The sequence below is a fragment of the Aulonocara stuartgranti genome (genome assembly GCF_965226115.1).
Source record: "Aulonocara stuartgranti genome assembly, chromosome: 22".
NCBI lineage: Eukaryota > Metazoa > Chordata > Actinopteri > Cichliformes > Cichlidae > Aulonocara > Aulonocara stuartgranti.
In genome coordinates this window covers 21,923,309-21,947,693 of record NC_138957.1, presented here as the reverse complement: position 1 = coordinate 21,947,693, position 24,385 = coordinate 21,923,309, and the positions used below count along the sequence as shown (strand labels likewise).

Genomic DNA, 24,385 nt, shown 5'->3' with positions numbered 1-24,385 from the left:
GACTGGTCTTAAGGCCTGTGTGTGGCAGATGTTTAAGTTAAACAATTATTTTAAGCCATTTCATCTAGCCCATATTTTTGTCTGCTGGTGTTTAGACTTAGAGTAATAATGTGTTAATGGCATGAATACAGTATTATTTTTACCCAGCTTAGAGAATGTATTGACCATATTATCCATATTTTAAGATTAAGTAAGTGCTTAGCATTGATTGCAAATAAGGATTGATATCTCTGACTCTTGGCGTGGATACAACACTATCATTTGGAGCACTTGAAATTGACCTACTGGTACGGTAACACAATATTACACCCCTGGAGCATTAATCAGTATGGACAACACAGGCATGTATCACTGACGCATGATATGTTCATGTATCTACATAGAGAATAATGTTGGGGTTATTGCTGACATAAAATACACATGATGTGATAGAACTGCTTTTAATATAATAGCAGTGATATATGTGCGTATGTGTAATCGTTGTACAGTATAGCATTCGGATAATTGTTGAACATTAACTCATTCGCCATTTGTCATCCTTCAGTGGATTAGTCAAGTCTTAATGACAGCAATATCTGTCAGCCGCTCTATCAGACATTCATTAAAGTGATTTGTCACTGTACTTTGTCATTCAGGACAAGATATATTTGTGTTTTCATTATTTATGTTGATAATGTGTTCATTTATTTTAACAAAATTAGATTAGCGTAGTGTTTTGATTTTTTTTTACTATTTTATAAAATCAATTATTAACCCATTAATTTTGCATCTATACCTTGTAATCATATGTTCTAAACTGTACTAATGCACATGCACAACATCGCCAACCTTGCAATCGAATGATGTCACCAGTGTTAGAAAACAGAGCTCATGCCGACAGGGATCCCTCAGTTTGTTCCTTCTTGTCTGGGAGTTACTCTGATTAAAGGAACCATCTATTTTGTAACATGCCATTATCGGAATGCTTTGATTACAGAGCTGCATCATTGTCCTTTTGATTAAAGCTGCAATTTTCCTTTACCAGCTTTTGTTCAAAATATGATGGGGCTTCCGGCAAAAACAACCTCACTTCTGATGTGTGTGTCTGAGTGACAGAGAGAGAGAGAAAGATTAAGCTTCTTATGAACAAAAAATCCTGAATGGTGCTTTTGTTAAACCCATTTCTCCAACTTTCTTTCCCCTTTCGGCTTCTCGCCTTCTCTTGCCCCCTTAGCTGTGTGTTTCCACCATTTTTTCAAGTTTACTTTGCATTTGTAACTTTCTTTTCTGCTCTGCTCTTCTCTCTCTCAGTTTTGTGAGGGAGAAGAATCTGCCATTTAAAAGAAAGAAAAAAATCCTTTTTTAGGTCAAATTTTTTTTTCCCCACTTTATCCAATCTGTTCTGATTTTCCTTCTCTTTTCTGTTTTCTGTTCTCCTCTGCAGTGAAGCGATCAGTAGATTTTAAATCGCGGGGCGTTAAATTATTCCCTGGCAAAGACTCCACCAACAAGTTTTCAATATGTGAGTTCACATCTTAATGTCCCTTTGGCTAATGAACTAACTTGCAATGGCTTGGTTAGCTTGGACTGGCTTTTTTATGTTTGTTTTTTAATTTGGTTTTACTTTTGTTAAGTTTGTCTCTTAATAAGGGCTATTATGTTCAACACATTTGTGCTTCTTATTATTCGTAATACAAAATTAATGGTGTTTCTTATTTATTAAATGACATTTGATTGCAACAATTTACAAAAGCATAATGCTGAAATTGACCCCTGATGTGAAAATGAGATCTTTTTAAACTCACAAATGTGTTGGAAAGCCTTTACGAGAGCCATGCTTTTGTGACTGCTGCGTGTTTTTGTTGTTTGATATTTTGTATATGCATTTTGGTCATGCTGTCCCACTTCTTCATTGCTTGCTTTGATATAGTTAATCATTGCTTGTTCTGATAAGTTTAATCATGGTTTGTTTTGGTCTTGCTTTAGGCTCAAGGAATGTGAATCAGCTGTAGTTAATATTGTTTACCGCCCACTCCTGCCTTCTCTTCTCTTCTCTTCTCTTCTCTTCTCTTCTCTTCTCTTCTCTTCTCTTCTCTTCTCTTCTCTTCTCTCACAGCCTGCAAACCTTTATAAATGAATCATTGAGGTCTCAAGCCCATTGTTGGGTTTATAAAAAATCTCCCAAGACAATTTCATGTATTTCTGCACTTTATAAAATATATTATGTCATGATGTGTGATGATTTGGTAGAAAGGTAAACTGCCATTACATATTGCAGTCTATATCTAGAACCTTTCCAAAATAACAAGGATGCACTCATAATAAGTATAAGAGCTTCCCTGTTAATGTAGTGCACTTGTTTGGTGGGCAACCACAGTTCCTTCTGACTTGAAATACCCACATATAAGAATAAGTCACCTTGGAAACTAACACAATAGGCATCCCGAAGGGAACTATGGTTCCTTTGTCATTTCATCCACTGTAATACCGATTTGGCTACATGATTACATTTTTCTCTACAATTATAACTTTCAACATTCTATGAATATGCACAAAAAGCAGAGCTATTACCAGCAAATAGAGCTCACTTTTCAACATTTAACTTGATACATACATTATTTTTTATGTAAGTCCAACTTTCTTTCACACTTCTTTACTATAGCGTCTCTATTCGGTCATCTCACATCACACACGTACGCACAGACATTATGCAACTCTTTGAAGGTTAGTTATCTGTGTGCTATAATGGTGTTGATGGTTATATACTTTTATGTTTGCCACCTAGTCTAAACACCCCACATGGACTCACAAATATGCAGATGAAGGTTCAAAGTCATGCATTTTTTTGCACACTATAAGGACATGAGAAGATAAGTGCACATAAGTGTTAATACGAGAGCGAGAGACTAATACCGTACGTGCAAAAACACCAAGATGATGGCCTTGCTTCTTGTTAATTAGTTTGCATGAGTGATAATTATGAATTTTTAAACATCACTGATTTTTTTTTGCTCGTTTTCCTTATTTGCTTGCGTTTATGTGATTGTATGTTTGTGTGTAATTGCCTTAAATACTGTATGAGCTGATGGGGAGGCGATGTTCTGAGCTAGGCGCAGCGTGGTGGCTCGGCACATCGCGGATCCATCAGTTTCCTTGACAGGTTGGAGAGCCATGGTCGAGGTTTGATTCTACACATATGAATGTGTACTGTATGTTAATTAGTCTGGCTCTGACTGGTTCAGATGCTAATTTGTTCTTCTCTAACTGGTTTAACTCGTCAGTGAAGCATAAAGCCTGTCTGTGTGTCAGTCTGTGCCCATGCGTGTGCGCTTAGATGTGGTTCTGTATATGTGCATGTATGTATATGTTTGTGGGTTCACTTTTGTGGGCTTTGTGTGTTTGTCTGTGTGTACACAGAACTGATACTGTAACCAGTCCCTCTGTTGTACTGTTAATAGTCCAGATGGTCAAATTAGCCGCTCCAACAAAGCAACAAAGTATCTACTCTAACAAATCCACACACACAGAGCTGCACACCAACCACCTGCTGGGTTTGTTGATACAGACTACACATGTACATACATGTTAGCCAGATAGCCCAGACAGCCTGGGTGGGAAGGTGTTTATGTGAAAACAGAAATGGGCAGTATTATCACTTGGCCAGTGTTTGTCACACCTAATTGGGTTGTCTGGCTTTTGCGGGGGGGTTAAGATAAGAGAAAAGTTTGTTTTTTTGTTTTTTTATCAGTTTTCACCAGCAATTGTCTTACAACAAGAGTCAGTGCAGAACACTAAAAAAAACCAGAAAGTATCTTAAACAACGTGGCAAGGGAGTTTTAATTTCAAAACAGTGAGACTAGTTGACTTCGTAAGCGTTCTTGAGTAAAAAAAACTTGTTTAAATTTCTTGCAAATTCAGGACGTTTTCTTTTTTTTAACCCGTGTTCATTGCAAAGAGCCTTTCTTTAGATGAGGGGGACGCTGACTAATTAGAGCAGCAAAACCTATACACATAAATAAAATACAAAACCAAAACATGCAAAGTTAAAAAAAGATAATCATTTTGATATTATATTCATCATCCAAATAACACAAATAGAATTATGTTCTTCCACTCGTAATTTAATCATCCTAATGAAATTAGTAATCAAGAGAACAGTGCCGCACTGTTGTCTACTCTATGCTTTAAAAATAAACTGATTATTATACCACACTAAACTATTATTCCCTCTAAATTGAATATCACTCCTTGCATTTGAATATCAAAATACACCACGGGCTGTTTTATTTGCTCTATAGCCGAAATAAATAAGCACACCAGGCTGATTTCTGCCTCTAGTAATATTCTGCTGACACTAGACATTAGGAAAGGATGACAGACTGGGAAGAAGCAGAAGAAAAAAACTCAAAAATCCTCAGAGGGGCCTAATTCTGTATTCACTGGTCTGAATGAAAAACTGTGAGAAACTCGAGGGTAAATTAAATAAGTTTACCCTCACCCTGATCTCATTAAGGAAATATCCTCTCACGTGGGTCGAAATAGAACATCAATGGAATGCAGCTCATTAAGATACCGTATTACTACTAATACTTTTTGCTTTGCTGCGATGTACCAGAAACAGCTCTGTGGCACGTGGTGCGTCCCTTATTTTGGGACAGAAAAAGCAGCAGTGTTTCATTTAAAAAAAGTAAAACTGTTGCTGCACAAAGAAGAAGGTCTAAACGGTCTGCTATGAGGTTATTTTATTCATAGATGGGGGCAAAGGGGACAGACCGAAAGACAAAAGGAAAATGATTAAAAAAACAGAAGAAAAACAGTACAACAGCAGTCTTATAATTAAAGAGAGATACTGAGTAAAGATTCATCCTGTCAGATCCACGTTTGTCCTGATGTTGCAGTCTGAAAGTGTTTGTGCAGTCCTGTCTGTTGTCTCTGTTCTACCTCTGTGATGTTTGGAGGGTTACTGTCAAGATTAGCTCGTCTGTGAGAGAATTAAGATCGTGTCTGGAGTGCTGTGTCATCCTTTACAGCCCACCCCACCATCTAGCCTGTCTGTTAGGCTATCTCCTGGTCGAACTTTTTTTTTCTTTCACTGCTGATTGTAAAGCGAATGAGTGATAAAGCAGGCAGATTTCCTAAGCTAAAACTAAAGGCACCCTCACATCTGTCATTCAGAGGAATGACAGATGCGAGGGCGCATTGAAGCAGTACCATGTTGATTTGATGGTAAATTTCGAATTACAGTGTATTTATGTGAGCATAAAAATGAGTTTCATAATGTATAGCAGTCAGAAAACTAAACCTTCAGAGAAAGATTGCTCGTGGAATCCAGTGAACCAAATACTTCTTCTGTCTGTCTTCATCTAAACCGTGTTTCCTCGGCTCTCCACCTGTCTGTCTCTCTGTGTAGTAAATGAAGGCGGTGTGAGACAGGCTTCTAACTCCTGCCCAGACCCAGGAGAGCCAGAGAATGGAAAACGCCATGGCAATGACTTCAGGTACAATTGAAAAACACTGGCGTAGTTGCTTTTTAACAGAAATGCACAAATGCACATCTGTACAGAATCTTTGCAGCATAAACATTTTATACCTGTGTTTCTTTTTTTTCTTACACTATGTTATTATTTTTTTTCCATTTTGCATAGCTTTGGGAGTGTGGTGCACTTTAGCTGCGGAGAAGACTATGTTCTACAGGGCAGCAAAAGTATCAGCTGCCAGAGAGTAGCAGAAGTGTTTGCAGCATGGAGTGACCACAGACCTGTCTGCAAAGGTAAGAAATGCCTTCCTTGTGTACCCACACCAGCATATACATCACAGGCACACATACAGAAATCTGCTGTAATCACAAATATGAAATATGAAACCTGCTAACTGTCCATGGGTGACTCCATGTGCATGTGTAACTGTGGTCAGTCAGTTACCTTGGCTTATCATCAGTTTGAGTTGAACAGGGCTGAGTTTACAGTGGAACGAAAATCCCATTACTGTTTCAAGCCGTTAGCTATAAAATTACGAAACAAAACAAAGTATAATCCAATGTTTGCAGTGTAGCGACTCAGTAACATGCTACGGCTGTATGCTTTCATCAGGGGAGCTATGATAGTGATTGTTTAGGACCTCAAATGAAGTAAACACAGTAGGGTGTAAACACTCCTCTACACAAGCACCAGATTTGATCTTAATTAAAATAGCACACAAATGAAAAAACACAATTACCACTACAATTTATTTTTAGGTGACACAAGTTATGCAATCACTCTGCATATGGTTACATAAGTGACTACAGACTTTAATCATTGACCTCATTGAGAATGTTTGATTTTCTTTTTCTGGATTTTTTTTTAACATTTGCTACTGTTATAGATTCATACTTACAACACACACACACACGCGCGCACACAAAGACGGAACGAGGGAGACAGAGAGAGAGGGCGTCTGTCATGTTAAATGCCAAAGTCGTTTGTCATGTCTTCCTTCACTTGGCTTCAGTCCGTGGCTGGAGACACATACTTTAACATAAAAACCAATATTCTCTGGGAATGGGTCCGTGTGTGTGTGCGGCTGTGCGTGGGCATGCATGTGTGTGTGAGAGTGGAATATTTGAACCTCTAACTAATAATTACTAACATACAGACACAAAAGGAACTAAGAAGTGGGGGCAGAGAAATCGAAAAAGTGAAGAAAGAGGGTAGAGAGACGCTGGAAAATGTCACACCTACTTTAGGCTGAAATCACAGTCTCGCTGGAATTAAAACTGACTGAATCCAACATAAAAAGCAACATATGAACAACAGTTACATTTTGGGCAAAAGGTGAGTTGCACTGTAGCGTTCAGGAGGGATGAAGTGTCTTGCTCAGAGATACCTGAGCAGGACCTCCAGGTGTTAGCCAGCTGTTGGTCGTGGTCTCTTGCCCGCTGGTCACCATATGACCTCGTGCCTCGACTTTAGCCTCAGGTTTCTCTTGTGAACCAAACACGGGAAGTGACCATCATTAAGGTTTTTGGTACTGTGTGAGCACAGATCCTTTTTAAGCAGGTAGAATATATCATGTATAACTTGTTGGTTCCCACCAATCAGCCTTATTACCATCTAACCCATTTTTAGAGATATTACAGTGCTAATACCTTTTGATTGGCTCTTTATCATCATTAATAGCTAACAGGGAGTCATTATCACTAAATATTTTATAATGAGCAATTAAATACAGCTACTGACATTAAGCCAATCAAGCCTTACATTTACCTGGATGTGATGAGGGGCTAAAGTCTCCCCAAAGGATGACTGCCAATGACATTTAAGTCACTGGTGTTGTGCCTCGGAGCAGTGAGTGGTTAAATGGGATGACCTCTATCACTGGGAAACAGAGCCATTCGTCAGCAGGGATATTTGCAGGAAAAGCGTGTGGGCAGAGTGAGACATTTCCGCAGAGCTGCTGTAACTTCAGAGCAGCAGGTGTGCATTGTTAAAGCTCTGGTGGGTATAATACACAGTAAAAAAAGAAGAAGAAGAAAAGAAATACAGAAAAAATCAAAACCATGAACAACTTTTTGACAAAGCCGTGACAGAGTGCACCATCCTGTTTCGTTGCTGTTGCTAAGTAACTAGTCTTTTTTTTTGCCAGCTGATCTTTGTTGTTTTAAGTGTTTCACAATGGAGGGCACTGTTACTCCAACATTGTCCCCACCTATAAGCTGTTTAAAAGCAGTTCTTGCCACCTTATGTTCAGAGGCCAACAATAGGAACAGTTATATTTAATGTTCACCATTCTGTACATTATGTCTGACAAATGTACCTTTATTAATCATAGGTGATACTGAATGACCCACTACCTGTGCTGATTGTGACTGTAATATTGTTAAAAATGGGTGGCAGAACTTTTCTGTGACACTACTCCTCCCAGTACCGCTGTGCGTAACTGTTATCCAGCGTGTGTCTCTCCGGCATTGCTGAAGCAGTGAAACAGAAAGGCGTCCATCTTCAAAAGTTCCGTAAATCCGAGAAAAACCCACAGCGAGGTTGTTTGAAGGACAAAGTGCGTGTAATACGAGAATCACATCTTTCTGACAACAATGCTGAGGCTTATTTTGAGCTATATGCCAGGATCACAGGAAATAAAAACCAGAAAACACTAACCACAATACTCTGCAACTGTAAACATGGTACATATACATTAAAAGCTTTTGATGGCTTAGCTGAAAAGCAGGCAGAAGAATGTAGAGACTTCTGCTCCATCTATAAAGCTATTCAAAAAAGAATCCCTCACAGACGAAAATCTAATATTGAAATTCTGAACCTTTCTCGCTTGCCTTAAAGGCGAAGGCAGGTTCATCTTGAGCTAATAGACTGAGAGCAGAATCGCCTTTTCTGTTGTCTAGAAGTGGTCTGAACTATCATCATCATTTGATGCCTTTTTCTTTTCTACCTTTGGAAAACTCCTTTTTTAACAGTCAGTAGCAGTGCAGCAGTAGGTGCTATATCAAAGAATACGGGGATTCTTCGGGCCTGTTACACTGAATACAAGTTCATGTGTGACTGCTTCATTTTGGTTCAGTTTTAGTTCTGGTGGAAATGTTTTCTCCCTGTCTTCACCTCCAACCAGATGGCTGCCCCTGTCTAGGCCTGTTTCTTCCTGAGGTTTCTTCCTCTTAAAAGGGAATTTTTTCTTCCCACGGCTGCCAATGACCTGGTCATAGGTGGACATATGATTGTTGGGGTTTTCTCTGTGTTATTGTAGGGTCTTACCTCACAATACAAAGCACCTTGAGGCAGCTGTTGTTGGTGCTATATAAATTACAAAGTGGCAAGAGGATCAGGAGGAGGAGCTCGAGTGGGTCTGCATGCGTTAATAAAAGGGCTACTATGACAACAGCTGTAGTGATGATGTGTTTTTTAGGTGATGGTGGTCAAGCTATGGACAATCAGCTTACTTTATTTTGTGTATCATTTGTTTCTAATTGTAATTGAAATTCTTTATCCTTCGTGGTGAGAAAAAAATTGTTACAGTGTTACAACTTCAGTAACATTATACAATGAACAATGTTTTTTATTGCAGCCAATCAAATTGAGGATAGTACGGGCTGGCCACAAAGTCAAGCACAGCCCAGCTGATTACAGCTGATTTCACCGCCTGTGGCATTAGCAAGCCACTTTGCAACCCACATCCACCAGAACCACTCATTTCAGTCTTGAATCTGTCTTAATGAGTGTCACATCTGCTCTGTTACGGACCAGGAGATCTTTCTGCTGCTCTCGCTGCATCCAGCTTTGTAAATATGTGCGTAGAATGGCAAGGAGGTCCCAGAACAGAGCCATCCAGCTAAATATAAACTACTGCAGATGGAAATAACAATCTTGTTTTTACTACATTGCGCCTAAGTGGACTATATTTGTCTGTAGTAAAGTGAATACTCCAAACAACTGTGTAAACATGCAATTTGTGTGAGTTACAACTCCAGCAGAAAATCATCGAAAATTGAGTTCATATTCTGATAAACAAATTAATCTGTTAGGTTACCAACAGTGTTTGAAGAGATTCTCTGAGGTGGTGGAAATTCCAATTAAATATTATTAAAAAATGCACAAGCCAACCAAAAAATCAGGCTCCAAATATATAAACACCACCCTGCACTGCTCTCCACTTTGGCGCCAGTGCATTCATTTTAATCCACACAATTATGAAACAGATGCAGGCGCAAAAATTTGTACTTGATCCCAATGAAAATGGCCCTATGCCTCTGTTTGCACCTCCGCTGGCAAAGGAGAGTTCAACAGGTAAGCAAGTAAACATTTGAACCTCACGGAGAAAAGTGTCCCTCTTTAGGTTACTTTATTTCATTGTGTTGAACAAAACGGTGTGAGATAAGGGCCGTGTTTAACTGAACACAGCTCAGATTTGACCTTTACAGCCAACCAGCCAATAGCTAAAGTGGAAACTCATGAATAACATTGAGAGAGGCAATCTGTCAGGAAGCATCAAGCCAGCTGACTTATTACAGTTTTTCTCAAATGCTAAAACACATTTCACAAACGTTACCACCAGGTCCCCCAATGTCCAAACACAACCACACCTTCCCACTGCAAAACTCAAACTCCCACACCAAGAGAGCAGCTCGAAGCTGTCAAAACTATAAACACTATACACAGCATTACACACTACAGCAAAACAATTGAAAACACAATGCTCAATTTGTGAGAAGGTTCTTTGTTTCATAACTGCCAATGCATATTTTAGAAACTATACAGTAACGGATCGTCGTAGATCTCTGCAGAGGATTAGGCATTTAGATTTGTGAGTTTCATATGAGTAGTATAAATCTATAGAAAATCCTGCATGTACGTACACTACTGTAACACAACTCAATGCAAAAACAGAATCTATTGCACACAACAGTAATCTTGAAAACATGAACAGGGTGTGAAGTTTTTTTATTTACGTTATTCACACCACACACACACCACAATCACTGTGCGGCATCATGTCGCTGAGCTGTTGCTCGCATCTCGTCCGTAATGATGGTGCGAGGTTGTCTTGCTCTCCCTCCTGGACCTTCTCCTCTCCCATGTTGGCCTTCTCCTCTTCCTCGTTGGTCGCTCCTCTTCCTCCTCTCATTTGAACTCCTCTTCCTCATTGGCCTGCTCCTCTTCTTCCAGGGCCAGCTCTTCTCCCTCCTCTGCATCAAATTCCTCTTCCCCTGACTCTGCCTTCATCCATTGTGTTTGTTTGGAACCTTCAGCATACTGTGCACTCTGAACTTGCTTTTACATGTGGGTACAGCATTAGCAACAAGTGTCTTCAATTTTGAGTCATTGTGTGTAGTGAATGACGCCAGGTGTGTTCCCTGTGTTCAAAGATTGGTGACTGTGGCAAGCATTTTGCATCACATGGGCTTTCATTTGAGGATATGAGCAGAGTTGTTTTGCAACATGTGTTTTAGCAAGGAAAAATGTGTTTAGATTTATGAGTACAGAGGGTTGTGTTTTGTGAATTGTGTCTTCATGTGACATGTGTTTATGGTACTGGAATATGGTGGCTACATTTAGTAAATGTGTTTAGACTACTGGTCATTTGGGTTACAGGATTGGCTTTTGTGTTTTAACATTTGAGAAAAACTGTAAAGGGTCACTCCTGTCAAACACTTAAATACAGCTAAATGTCTCTTTTGGAACATTATGTGGAAAATAAAGTGGTTGCAGAAATCTGCTCTCAGTATACCAACAGTATAACCACCAGAAAGAGGTTGATAGATATATATTTTTAGAAAAACAACAACTGCAAGATGGACACAGAACAGTAATCAGTTTATTAGATACAACAGAACAAATACAAAACCAAATAAAAAAAAGTATAAAATAAGCCATCAAACTGCAATGTCCCTCTGTCCACCACTTTATGAGAGAAAGAGAGAGAAAGACTGAGAGAAAGAGGGAGTCGGTCCATGTGGCACCTTGATTAATGGACAGATGGCAAGGCCACTGAGCCAGCTCTTTCTCTCTGTCTCTGTGTGTGTGAACTCCAGGGGTGTTCAGTTGATCTGCCTGAATATACTGACTCAATGAAGGGTGCTATATATCAGCTGGATAGACACAGACTCACATGCGCATATGTTGATTTCCAATAATAGAGAAGAAAAGGGGAGAAACCGTAATGCGCAGGCATTGCTCTGTATGTGTGTGTGTTTTTTTCCGTGTGCGTTAGTGTCTGTGTGTCTACCCAATTTTTTGTGTGTGTACCCATTAAAGCTCCAACCAGAACGAGGGCCAGTGGAACACTGTGTTCCAGCTTAATGATGTCATCAATCATTGTCTGTGTCCATTGGTCAATCTATCTGCTCCTGTAGACAGCCTGTTAAAAGAGTCAGTTTGACCATCCTGCAGAAACTTCTGATCTCCAATCTGACACAAACCTGATACAGATACAGCTTTTAAAAAAATCGAATTTATACTCAAACTTGATAGATTTCTTAGTTGAGTAAAAAAAGTTTTTCCCTTTTTTCAATAAGAAAATGGCCCTGATTCTTTCCATGAAAAACAATTTAGAAGTTTGTTTTAGATTACCTGTCCTTGGTCAACTATGTCAACAATTAATCAAGTCACATTTATTTACCAAGAAATTAACTTTAGTCAGGATGTTTCCTCAGTTATCATAATCTAAGTTGTAATCTTTACCTCATTATTAGGAAAAATTGAACTGTCTTGAATCTGTTCAGCTTTTCTTAACATGCTTAGCTCAGTATCAAATACTGGCACTGGTAATTTGGATTTTAGGCCTAGATAACAGTCAATGACCTTGGACAAATGTGTATTGTCCATTTGGTTGGCAAATGGTTGTTGGAGGTTGCTGGCTGCCGATAGGTGAAACTGGTCACAAGAGTGCAATGCACCAAAAACTACCATGCCATTGCTTTGGACACTAACAGATTCCTGCAGTTATGTTTTGTCATGTTTTGCATGGAAGGGGCCAACTTGTCAGTAACGATTCGCTAACTACTTGATGAGCATTAGTGAATCCTGAAAAAGTGTTACACGAACCAGTTCACTTCCATAGTAAAACTTGTGCCTTACCGCTGCAACCAGCATGTTTCAAAATCTCTATTTTGCACTAGCTATAGTTTTAATGTCTCTCCACAACCATTGGCATGTGTTTACAGACAGTTAGATATATTTTAATGTAAACTACAGGCAACCATTTAAATCTGCCAGCAACCAAAGTAATCACAAGTTTTTCAGTATTACCTCTTTTTGTTCACTCTTTGCATTCTTTGCTTGTCGAGATTAAAGGGACCTACAAAGACTGACAACAGCATCGCAACCTTCACTTAATGACTTGTTAAATGTTTAATGCTGCAGGCAGCTGATGTCATGGGGATACTGTCTTTTTACTGACAACAAGTCTTGAGGCAGCCGCAATAGCTCACAGGTAGAACACAGGTAAGACGCTCGTAAGCAATTTATGATGGACAGCGACTGGTTCCTGAGATCAAAGCTCAGTGTCCTTTGGTACTCCATAGCAAAAAGTTTACTTTAAACTGCCTGTGCACAATATGTAAGGCAAACTAATAGAAATTTAATGGTAAAGGTATAATTGTAAAAAAAAAAAAAATCTGATTTGATATCTGATTGTATTTTCTGTGTGACTTGTCTCTCATCCACTGTTATGAAACGGCTGTGTGCAGGCAGGAAAAGGACCCAAAGTGCAGACTCCGGAGACAGACGTGAACTCAAAAGGGCACCAAAACTAGGAATACAAAATACACTTACACAGACAGAACACACCGCAAGATAGGGGTAGATTGCAACACGGACACAGAGAAACACAGGGCTTAAATACACAGAGGAGCAATCAGGGAATGGGTAACAGGAGGGAAACACAGCTGGGGCAAATCAGGCCTAACGAGACAAAGGAAGCACAACCAGACGCATTTACATGAGACATGGACTTTCAAAGTAAAACAGGAAACATAACAGGGACTGAACTTACAGACAGACTCACAGGCAGGCACTACAGAGGGAACAGAGACGTGGGACCAGGGCAGACACAGACACGGAGATATAGCCGACAGGGGAGACAGCAACTAAGGATTACACAGAGACATAAACCATAAGACAGAACTCTAACAAAGAAACCAAAGACTAGAAATGATAAATAATATAATAGACTCAAAAACCCTGGGTCAACGACCCAGGCATCCTAACATCCACTGCTCTTTATGCTGTCTGAGGGGCAGTGAGGTAGAGGGCCAGGCAGATAATTTGGAACTCTTAAGGGTTACGTGTCCTTGGTATGCTTCAGCAGGTATAGCAGTATGGATGATTGAAGCTAAGCTTCCACTGTGGGGACGATTCACTAACCACAAAGGCCACCCTGCTGAGAAAGCAGAGTTATAGACCTTGAGTGTAAGGCAAATCAGTCTGGAGGAAGCCAAAATATTGTGACGCTATCCATCCATCCATCCATCTTCATCCGCTTATCCGAGGTCGGGTCGCGGGGGTAGCAGCCTAAGCAAAGAGGTCCAGACCTCCCTCTCCCCAGCCACCTCCTCCAGCTTGTCCGGGGGAATACCAAGGCGTTCCCAGGCCAGCCGAGAGATATAATCTCTCCAGCGTGTCCTGGGTCTGCCCCGGGGCCTCCTCCCGGTGGGACATGCCTGGAACACCTCGCCCAGGAGGCGCCCAGGGGGCATCCTTGCCAGATGCCCGAACCACCTCAGCTGGCTCCTTTCGATGTGGAGCAGCAGCTGCTCTACTCTAAGCCCCTCCCGGATGGCCGAACTTCTCACCCTATCTCTAAGGGAGAGGCCAGCCACCCTTCGGAGGAAGCTCATTTCCGCCGCTTGTATCCGCGATCTCGTTCTTTCGGTCACTACCCACAGCTCGTGGCCATAGGTGAGGGTAGGGACGTAGATCGACCGGTAAATTGAGAGCTTCGCTTTTACACTCAGCTCCCTCTTCACCACGACTGACCGGTGCAGCGTCCGCATTACTGCAGCCGCAGCCCCAATCCGTCTGTCGATCTCCAGCTCCCTTCTCCCATCACTCGCGAACAAGACCCCGAGATACTTAAACTCCTCCACTTGGGGCAGGAACTCATCCCCGACCCGGAGTGGGCACTCCACCCTTTTCCGGCTGAGAACCATGGCCTCAGATTTGGAGGTGCTGATCCTCATTCCCGCTGCGTTACACTCGGCTGCGAACCGCTCCAGTGCGAGCTGGAGGCCCTCACCCGATGAAGCCAACAGAACCACATCATCCGCAAAAATCAGAGATGAGATTCTGAGGCCACCAAAGCGAAAGCCCTCCGCCACTTGGCTGCGCCTAGAAATCCTGTCCATAAAAATTATGAACAGAACCGGAGACAAAGGGCAGCCCTGGCGGAGCCCATCACCCACCGGGAACGAGTCCGACTTATTGCCGGCAATGCGAACCAAGCTCTTGCAACGGTTGTATAGGGATTGAATGGCCCGTAGCAATGGGCCAGACACCCCATACTCGCGCAACACCTCCCACAGGACGCCCCGAGGGACACGGTCGAATGCCTTCTCCAGGTCCACAAAACACATGTAGACTGGTTGGGCAAACTCCCATGTACCCTCAAGTATCCTCGAGAGGACAAAGAGCTGGTCCAGTGTTCCGCGACCAGGACGAAAACCGCATTGTTCCTCCTGTATCCGAGGTTCGACTAGCGGACGAACCCTCCTCTCCAGCACCCTGGCATAGACTTTCCCGGGGAGGCTGAGGAGTGTGATCCCCCTGTAGTTGGAACACACCCTCCGGTCCCCCTTCTTGAAGATGGGGACCACCACCCCGGTCTGCCAGTCCACAGGTACTGCCCCTGATCTCCACGCAACATTGCAGAGACGTGTCAACCAAGACAGCCCTACAACGTCCAGAGCCTTCAGGAACTCGGGGCGGACCTCATCGACACCAGGGGCTCTGCCACCAAGGAGTTGTTTAACTGCCTCAGTGACCTCGCCCCCGGAAATCGGTGGGTCACACCCCTCATCCCCAGACTCTGCTTCCTCCCCGGAAGACGTGTCAGTGGGATTAAGGAGGTCCTCGAAGTATTCCTTCCACCGCCCGACAATTTTCTCAGTCGACGTCAACAGCGCTCCGCCAGCACTATACACAGTGCAGGTAGAGCACCGCTTTCCTCCTGAGACGCCTGACGGTTTGCCAGAATCTCTTCGAGGCAGTCCGAAAGTCTTTTTCCATGGCCTCTCCGAACTCCTCCCACACCCGAGTTTTTGCTTCAGCCACTGCCCGAGCCGCATTCCGCTTGGCCTGTCGATACCTGTCGGCTGCCTCCGGAGTCCCACAGGCTAACCAAGCCCGATAGGTCTCCTTCTTCAGCCTGGTGGCTCCCTTCACCTCTGGTGTCCACCATTTGGTTCGGGGATTACCACCACGGCAGGCACCAACCACCTTGCGGCCGCAGCTCAATGCAGCAGCTTCGGCAATGGAGACGCTGAACATGGTCCATTCGGACTCAATGTCCCCAGTCTCCCTCGGAATGCTGTTGAAGCTCTGCCGGAGGTGTGCGTTGAAGATCTCGCGGACTGGGGCCTCTGCTAGACGTTCCCAGCACACCCTCACTACGCGTTTAGGTGCACCAGGTCTGTCCAGCGTCCTCCCCCGCCACCTGATCCAACTCACCACCAGGTGGTGATCAGTTGACAGCTCAACCCCTCTCTTTACCCGAGTGTCCAGAACATATGGTCGCAGGTCTGGTGATACGATTACAAAATCGATCATCGACCTACGGCCTAGAGCATCCTGGTGCCACGTGCACTTATGGACACTCTTATGTTCGAACAGGGTGTTCGTTATGGCCAAACTGTGATTAGCACAGAAGTCCAATAACAAAGCACCGCTCGGGTTCAGATCAGGGAGGCCGTTCCTCCCAATCACGCCCCTCCAGGTCTCGCTGTCGTTACCCACGTGAGCATTGAAGTCTCCCAGTAGGACAACAGAGTCTCCAGGTGGAGCACCTTCCAGCACCCCCCCCAGGGACTCTATTGTGACGCTAAACAGTATTAAAATTCAAAAACATTCTCAGAGCAATGTTCCCAGTGCTTATGGGGTGCGTCAGTTATGCTCTGAATCTATAAAACAAAACTTTGGGGAGATGTTTGCAAGGGCGTTGGAGCTACACTATGGACTTTGGCAATGTGTTTCTTGCCTGGAACACCATTTAATTTTGGTTCACATCCCAGTGGTTTATGTGGGTAAGCGTGTTTGTCTAAGTGTGATAGAGTGAGAGACAGAAAAAGAGAGGGAGAGTCCTGGGGGATTCTGCTTGATCTGAAAATATAAAAACAAAGTGTATATGTTGTTACACACACACACTCCGTACTATTCCTGCCTAAAGCATTTACTTAACCACGCTCTTGATTTCAGCAATATGTATTTATCATCACTTTTTTCTTCTTTTTAATTTGATCTGCAGTTCATTATCGCTTCAATGATAGTGTGGCTCTTTTGGCTTTAAACCCTGTATACTGTGTGCCAACATAAATAATTATGAGAGGAAGAGAAAGCGATACAGAGAAACACAGAGACAGACGTTCAACTTACACACACTGACAGGCATTACAATTGTGCTATTATAAATACATGTCAAATGTCTTCAATCCAGCATACTGTGTGTATGTTAACAGTGGGTCAAATGACATATATGTTTTCTAAATAATGAAACATTTGAAATTAAAAACCCAGATATCTCTAGAAACCAGTTCTGTAACTTCACAAGGTTTTAGCCACCTTAAGCTCAGACACACTGGCGGGTGATATGGTTTCTGTTTGCCAGGAATTTAATTAGATTTCTGATGGCTTGGTAAAACTGTTTTGCATAAAAATATATGAATATGTATAAATAGAAATTTGTATTTAAAATAAAATGATTTTTCACACCTATATTCTACAAAACTGACTCCAGATCCGAAAGCTAAGATGCCAACCTCATACACACATATGCTGCAATGGTTTCCACCGCCCATTTCTCACCTGTGAATCCAAAACTCTGGGTGCAGACCTACATCAAAGCAGCCATTCTGGCACAAAATAGCAGGTAAACACAGGTGTTAGTAATTGTAATAACGAAAGGTCATTTGTATTGTGGTACACAGTTTTAATTAATGTCATTAGCAACATCTGTGTTTACCTACTATTCCATGCAAAAATGGCTGCTTTAAAACAGGCTTATCAGATTGATTTTTATGGACTTTGGGTTCTGTCACACAGACTTTATGGCAAAGAAAGAACCATATCTTTCCCTGCTGTTAGGGAAGTATGAGGAAGAGAGCAAACACAGTTAAGGTCATCGAAATTCAGGATTGTGTTGATGTGCAAGCACAGTTAAGTAACAGTTTGCTGAGTTAGTATGTTAAATGTACAGGAATTTTCTTAATTCAGGTATTGTGAAGAAATTATGTCAAATATCAATTTTAGTTCTTGAAAAAATACTGTAAGTGAGTTTTTGTGAGTAACAGTATGGGTTTGTTGTTGTAGCGAGTTAAAAATCGGGGAGGAGGTGTAATTTTAATTGCTTTAAGCTCAACACTGGAAAATAGTTTTATCTACAACAGCATGTAAAATGTATGTGATCATCATATGGGCCATATTTCAATTATTTACTAGGAACTTAACACGTGATGAGACCTTTACAAGAGTTTAGTGCAGTAGAAAATATAACAGTTGCCTCTGACAAGTAGTACAAAGTAGTATTAAATGGAAATATATATCAGCACAGCGCCCCACTGCCAGGTGAAACGTCCAAAAGACACAGGAAGAGAAAGCAAGAAAAATAGGTATGAAAGGTAATGAAGAGACACTGAGAACAAATGATAGAGCGTTATGTAAACCATGAGCTACATTCAATGGCTCATAAGGGGACTAAGACATGAAAATAAAAGACCTGGAGAGACAGACTGAGCGAAAGACAGACAGATGCAGGCTGAGAGACAGATGGAGTTCAGCGTAAGTTATGCGATGTTAGCTCCTCTGGTAATTCTGGTGATAAGTCTCTCTGTGCGCTATTGCTATAGCAACATCATGCCCGTTTTGCTGTGGGCACGGTGATGGGCTGGCCATTCGTTCAGGACACGCTGATTGAGCTGTCAGTGCACTCGCAAACACGAGCTTACACACAAGTCTTGAGACATTCAGTTAAATCATTTCTCACGCGCAACCCTAGCGTGCACACATGTTCACAAACACACACTTTATCTCTACATATCTATCGGTGTATAAACCGCTGTGAGCTAAACACTAGAGCAGGTCAGCTGAGGATGCTATGAGAATTAGGGAAACACGAAACAACTGGGTATGGTCAGGCGGGACTCTTGCAAAGACAGTAAGACAGAGAAACATAGAAACAGAAAAGAACTATATAAGGTTGTCTCTAAGGGGTGTTGTACTTGTTCTGACACTCTCTTACAGCACTTCACGGTTGCAGTCCATTACACACACACACACACACACACAAGCACAAAAAGACCCGTAGACAAACATGTTGTGGCTCTTATTCTTTTATTTGTCCCTTTCCTTCATTCTGACCACCGAGTTAAAGTCGGGAGTGGGCTTTTGTCTGAGAGTATTTGAAAGTTTCCATTTGTAAGGATCTATATTATCTATATATATACTCAATTATTTTGCAATGCTAGGTGCATTTGTCTCTTGTGCAGTGCGTGTCAATATAAGCTCGACTGAATACGTACATTTGTCGCCCGCTTCTAAAATGAGACCGTCACATTTAAGCGTTGATGCTTATTCTTTTGTTTTAGGGGTTTGTGAGCACGTGTGTGCGTGTGTGTGTTTGTGTTTGTGTGGCTGTTAACTGTACGTATTCTTATGGCCTGCCACTGAACAAACTAATTATGGAACAAACGGTGCTTCAAACCAACCAGAAAATTACCTCCCAATTCTAACAGGACGACCCAAGGACAGACAGGCAGGTTCTCTATCACATCTAGTCAGAACACAAAGCCTAATAAAGGCTTAGTGGGTTTATCGAACACCTAGCATGTGTCATTTTCAACACTTCACTAAGTGTAACTTCAGCATTAGTGTTTGAGTTTGTAAGGGGTTCCAGCACAGGCACTGACTAAAATAAGAAGTAAATTTCTATGGCTCAGCAGAGAGAATCTCCACTTTACACTTTCATACCTCTGGTTGACTTTTTTCACCTCTTTTTTTTTTTAGTTTCTGTTTTTTTAAGACAGACTGTAATTATAACACCTGTAGTAAAGCGAAGTTGTTGACTTTCAGCAAATTGCAGGTGAATGTATCTGTCACTCAATACTACAGTTCTAGCTAATCCTGTGGTATTTCACACCCAATAGCTTCCAATTAAGCACTGTTATCCAGAGAGATGTTGCTGGCAATATCAATACCATCTATGTGACCTTCTGTTCCTCTTTCTGTACCTGTCTGCACTTGACTCATTTCTTCTTTCCCCTTTCTGTTCTTCTCTTTCCTTTCTGTCACAGTACTTCTTCCTTGCATCTCTCAGCTGTGCTAAATCCACTTTAATTGTTCTCCTCTAAACTTGAGCTGTTACCCACAGTTGTTACACTTTTGCTGCAGGCTGTATCCTGAATATGTCTGGCTAAACATCACCTAAATGGTTTAATTATAAAGCTAATTGTCACTCTTTTGTTGTGTGGTGACTCAACAGCCTACAATTACTGTTGCTAAAACCAATATTAATGCTTCGGTTGCTTTTAAAACAATGACATTATGTTTTATTTTGTTTTGCTTTGTTTTCTCTCCACAGTGAAGACTTGTGGCAGTAATCTTCAGGGGCCATCAGGAACCTTTTCATCTCCCAACTTCCCAATTCAATATGAGAACAATGCACAGTGTGTGTGGATAATTACTGCCTCAAATCCCAATAAGGTAAGTCTTCATTTTGATTCTATCGCTGTCAAATTCTCAAATTCAAATTTAGTGTGAAGAGAGATCAATTAATTCCAAAACACATATATCAAAGTGCATCACTGGTAATACACAAACTCACTTTAACCATAGAGACATATTGCCTGTACATGTAGTTATAGAACAAGTAATAAGTAAAATAGTTCCTACTTTCTAATTGTAGAGTTCATTATAAAGCAGTTTAAATCAGCAAGCACACTTGCAATACATTATTATTATGTGAAGAAGCAATACTTAGTATTGATGCTGTTTTTCTCTCTGCATACCCAAGCTAAAATTGGGGAAAACCCGTCAAGTTACAAAAGTGGAACTTGAAACCTCCAGGTTTGGTGTAATGGGGGCTTATGAAATGTTAAACAAGCAACAGAAGCACCAACACAGCCAGGAGTGATAAGTGCATGTGAGCTGAAATTCTGCCTTGCTGTAAAGAATTAGCGCTATGCAGAAGTATGTGGAGTATTGCAGCCTAGCAGCACAGCCCAAGTTTCCTTCCTGAACCAGCTTGAAGGTTTCGCTCCATTTGAATTTCATGCATTCGCTTTAATTTTAATTGATATAAATCAGCAGTTCTTACAAGCATTTACAAAGTTGGTTAAGAAGCATTTTTGCATAATTGAAATGGGTTGATAATAATTCACGTAGGAGGTGTTGTAAATTATATGCCAGTCAAAGCATGTCCGCATTTGATTCTGTGTGATTGGTTAATCCCGCAAAGGGGCAGACGATAGGTTGGAGGTTAGATGGATATCTGCCATTGGCCGCTTTATGTCCCACGAGAAATCTGATTGGTATTCAGACATGCACCCTTATTCGACTCGGGGCTCTGTTGTGACCACTCTGTCGTCAATGGCAACACCTGCGTCAGCACAATAGGGACGAACAAACACATACAAGCGTGTGCACACACACACTTACATATATAACTGCTCAAACACACACTGCATATTGTTTTTGAGACGGACACACACACACACACACACACGCAGTCACTTTGTTGGTGCTCAGAACCTTTCTGTCTCTCTCTCTCCCCCCTGCTCTCACACACAGTGCTCTCTGTCACTGCCCAAGGCCTCTGGTTTATGGTCTAAAGCAATACATTCTCTGTTGAAGGCTATACTGTGTAGGTGACAGTTGAAGGCTACAACACTAAGGCCATTTGGACCCTTTGTGTTTCAGGTGTGTGTGTGTAAATGTGCGACACATGTTAGAGGGGTGAAAATTACTGTATATCTATTGTCTGATAAATGATAATGGATATTGCCAAACACATAAACCTAAATGAAGACGAGATGAAGCAGAAAAACATTTTGTAGCCCTTTATCTCAAAGGACTTCACAGGCCGTGCCTCGTAATGTATTGTAGTGTTCCACGCCACATCACATACAAGCCATGCACCATCCTAAACATGTATGACGTCTTTTATCCCACTACATCATATCTGCTATATGCCATACTGAATCACAGACCACACAGAACCACAAGGTACACATGTTTTTTTTATGACACTACATCACACCAGAGGTCTTCAGGGGATTATATATTTATACAGTACGTGCCATGAAGAGACAGACATCCATTCAGAACAAACCCAATGTTTGTTTGTGCATCGAGACGTATACCACACAGACCACATTCCTGGTAAAAAAAAAAGTTTTCCTTTTGCCCCAAGGAATATTAAATATTATAGGTAAATACTGTATAACAATACTGCATAGCAGAGCAATTTAAATGATTCTAAAGCTGAAGAGCCTTCAGATCATAGTACAAACTGCTGGTATCTCATCCCAAAAACAACTTTAAAACATGAACTGAGCCTGAAATTGACTTCCTCATATTGCAGTCTACCAGTTATCCATAGTTTTTGAAATCTAAGGTTATATTTCTTTATATATATATATTTCTTTATACAACCACAGGTCCTACCTGTCTTTGAATTTGTCTAATACAGTACATACAGTAGAGACTTGTTAGGTCCAGATAGCAAAGCCAGAGAGAAAGAAATCGGCCTGGCAAAGACTGACAAATCCTTGTCTGCCCACAACTCTTCTCTCACCTTCATTTATTTTTCATCTGCCTTGGTGAATTGTGTGGACATGTAAAGCTAATAGGATTCAAATTATTAATATGAAAAAAACTCTCGGTTGTGGATTAATATCTTGTCAAACTTTTTTTAATGCTATCAGATAACTGTCATTGCTTTTCATTGTCACCGCTCTGAAGTATGTTTTGAAAATAAAAACAAAAATAATAGCATCGGTTAATCCGGTAGATCAATTTCAAAGGCATTTAGAATTTTTTTAAAAATACAACAAGGTCTAGAAGATTTGTTTTGCCAAATAAAAGCAGGCTTCAATTTAAGGGTTCTTACAAAATTAGACATTGCCCCCTATTTTCAGAGGCTCAAAATTAATTGGAGAAACTAGCAAAATTTAAAATATAAGGATTATTTTAATACTTGGATTAAAATCATTGCTAGTCAGTGGCTGTGTGAAGCCTACAGCCCATGAACTTCACCAAATGTGATGTTTCCTCCTCTAAGATGCTCTTCTAGACCTTTACTGCAGCAATCTTCCACTGCTGCTTATGGTTTATGGGGCCTGTGGGTCTCTCTGCCTTCAGTTTTGTATTTAAGAACCGAAAAGCATGCTTTATCGGGTTGAGATCAGCCCAAGAGCTTCTTCCTTGAAAGCTCTTGAGTCAGTACTGTGGAACGCTGTCTGGACCGTTCAGCAGATTTTGGCTGAATCAGAGTAGAGAGTGTAGCATGTATCATTAGCAGCTATGCAAGCCCATACTATAATGTAGCCTCCACCATGTTTGACATGTATTGTTGTGTGGTTTCTGTTATTAGCGTTTTCATTCCTTCTCCACCATTTTTTTCTTTTTATAATCATAGATGCAGTTTACAGAGTGATCTTGGTTTCACATGTCTAAAGTTGTTTTTGGGGGGAGGTGGTTTCAGCCCAGGACAGGCTTAGAGAATTCTACAGTCATTGACTTTAGTTGCCTTCTGTGGTCTTTCAGGGATTTGAATGTTGCTGAATGGGCAGGTGCACTTCTTCTTTGTAGAAATGTACTAGACTGTTAATTTGGCCACTTCTTACATTTTTTTCCTTTGTCTCTGATGGGTTTGTTTGGCCCCAAATCTTTTTGGAGCTCGTTCGAAGACTTCCAGTGTAAAGCTACAGATACAAGTTCAACTTCAGATATTTTATCTGCTTAATTTGTCATGGAATAATAATAATTATTATTATTATATCATTTGGCCATTAAAGCTGAAAGTCTCTGCTTCAATCACATCTTGACTATTGGATTTAGATATTATAATATAATGTTTTGGTATTTCACAAAAAAAGGGTGTATACTGTATCTCACTGTCAAGAAAGTTGGTAATAATCTACTTTAAACATTATGTTAAAAAATACAATAAGTAAAACACACTACCACAGTGCACAGGATATTGATCTGCAATTACTGCAGTCACTTTCTCTAGTTAAGGCTGCACTCACAGTTGGTGTTGAGCACATTTCAGTTAGTGTTTATAAGTTCCCGTTGGTTTAGGAATTCACATTCTGCATGCTTCAGATGTTTAGTGACAACAGGAAATTGCAGATCCAGAGAAGCATCTCGTTGAGTAAAAGGTAATTTACCAGTCCAAAAGCAGGCTTACATATGTTGGGCAGGTGGCAGAGGCAAGTGCACAGTTGGGAACTGGCAGGTAAACAACAGGTAATGGGCAAAAATGACTGTGACAGAATGGAAGCAGTGATGATCTGGTGTACTGGCAGTAAAAATCTGTTCTCAATTAGGGAGCTGATGTGGCAACGAGGGGCAACTTAGCAAACAGGACAGTAGTAGGTTGATCTCAGTATGAGGGAAGGCAACAAAAGAACCCCAAACTCCTTAAAAGAGAGGCAGTCTGAGAATCACAAGAGCAAGAGGGTGTAGCCTGCATAACACGTTCCAAACAAGGG

General features: G+C 41.2%; 1 protein-coding gene across 4 annotated transcripts in view; it reads left to right on the top strand.

The window, feature by feature from the left end:
- The window catches only part of csmd3b (CUB and Sushi multiple domains 3b), a 404,527-nt gene that overhangs the window by 257,652 nt on the left and 122,490 nt on the right, over positions 1-24,385 (top strand). For 2 of the 4 annotated variants that reach the window (XM_082522479.1, XM_082522478.1), the window contains exons 7-10: positions 1,424-1,501; positions 5,390-5,477; positions 5,625-5,749; positions 20,251-20,372. In XM_082522479.1, coding sequence (XP_082378605.1) covers positions 1,424-1,501; positions 5,390-5,477; positions 5,625-5,749; positions 20,251-20,372 — 413 coding nt within the window. Of the gene's footprint in view, positions 1-1,423; positions 1,502-5,389; positions 5,478-5,624; positions 5,750-17,705; positions 17,831-20,250; positions 20,373-24,385 lie in introns of those variants that run through there. The other 2 variants (XM_082522480.1, XM_082522481.1) reach the window with 2 other exon arrangements.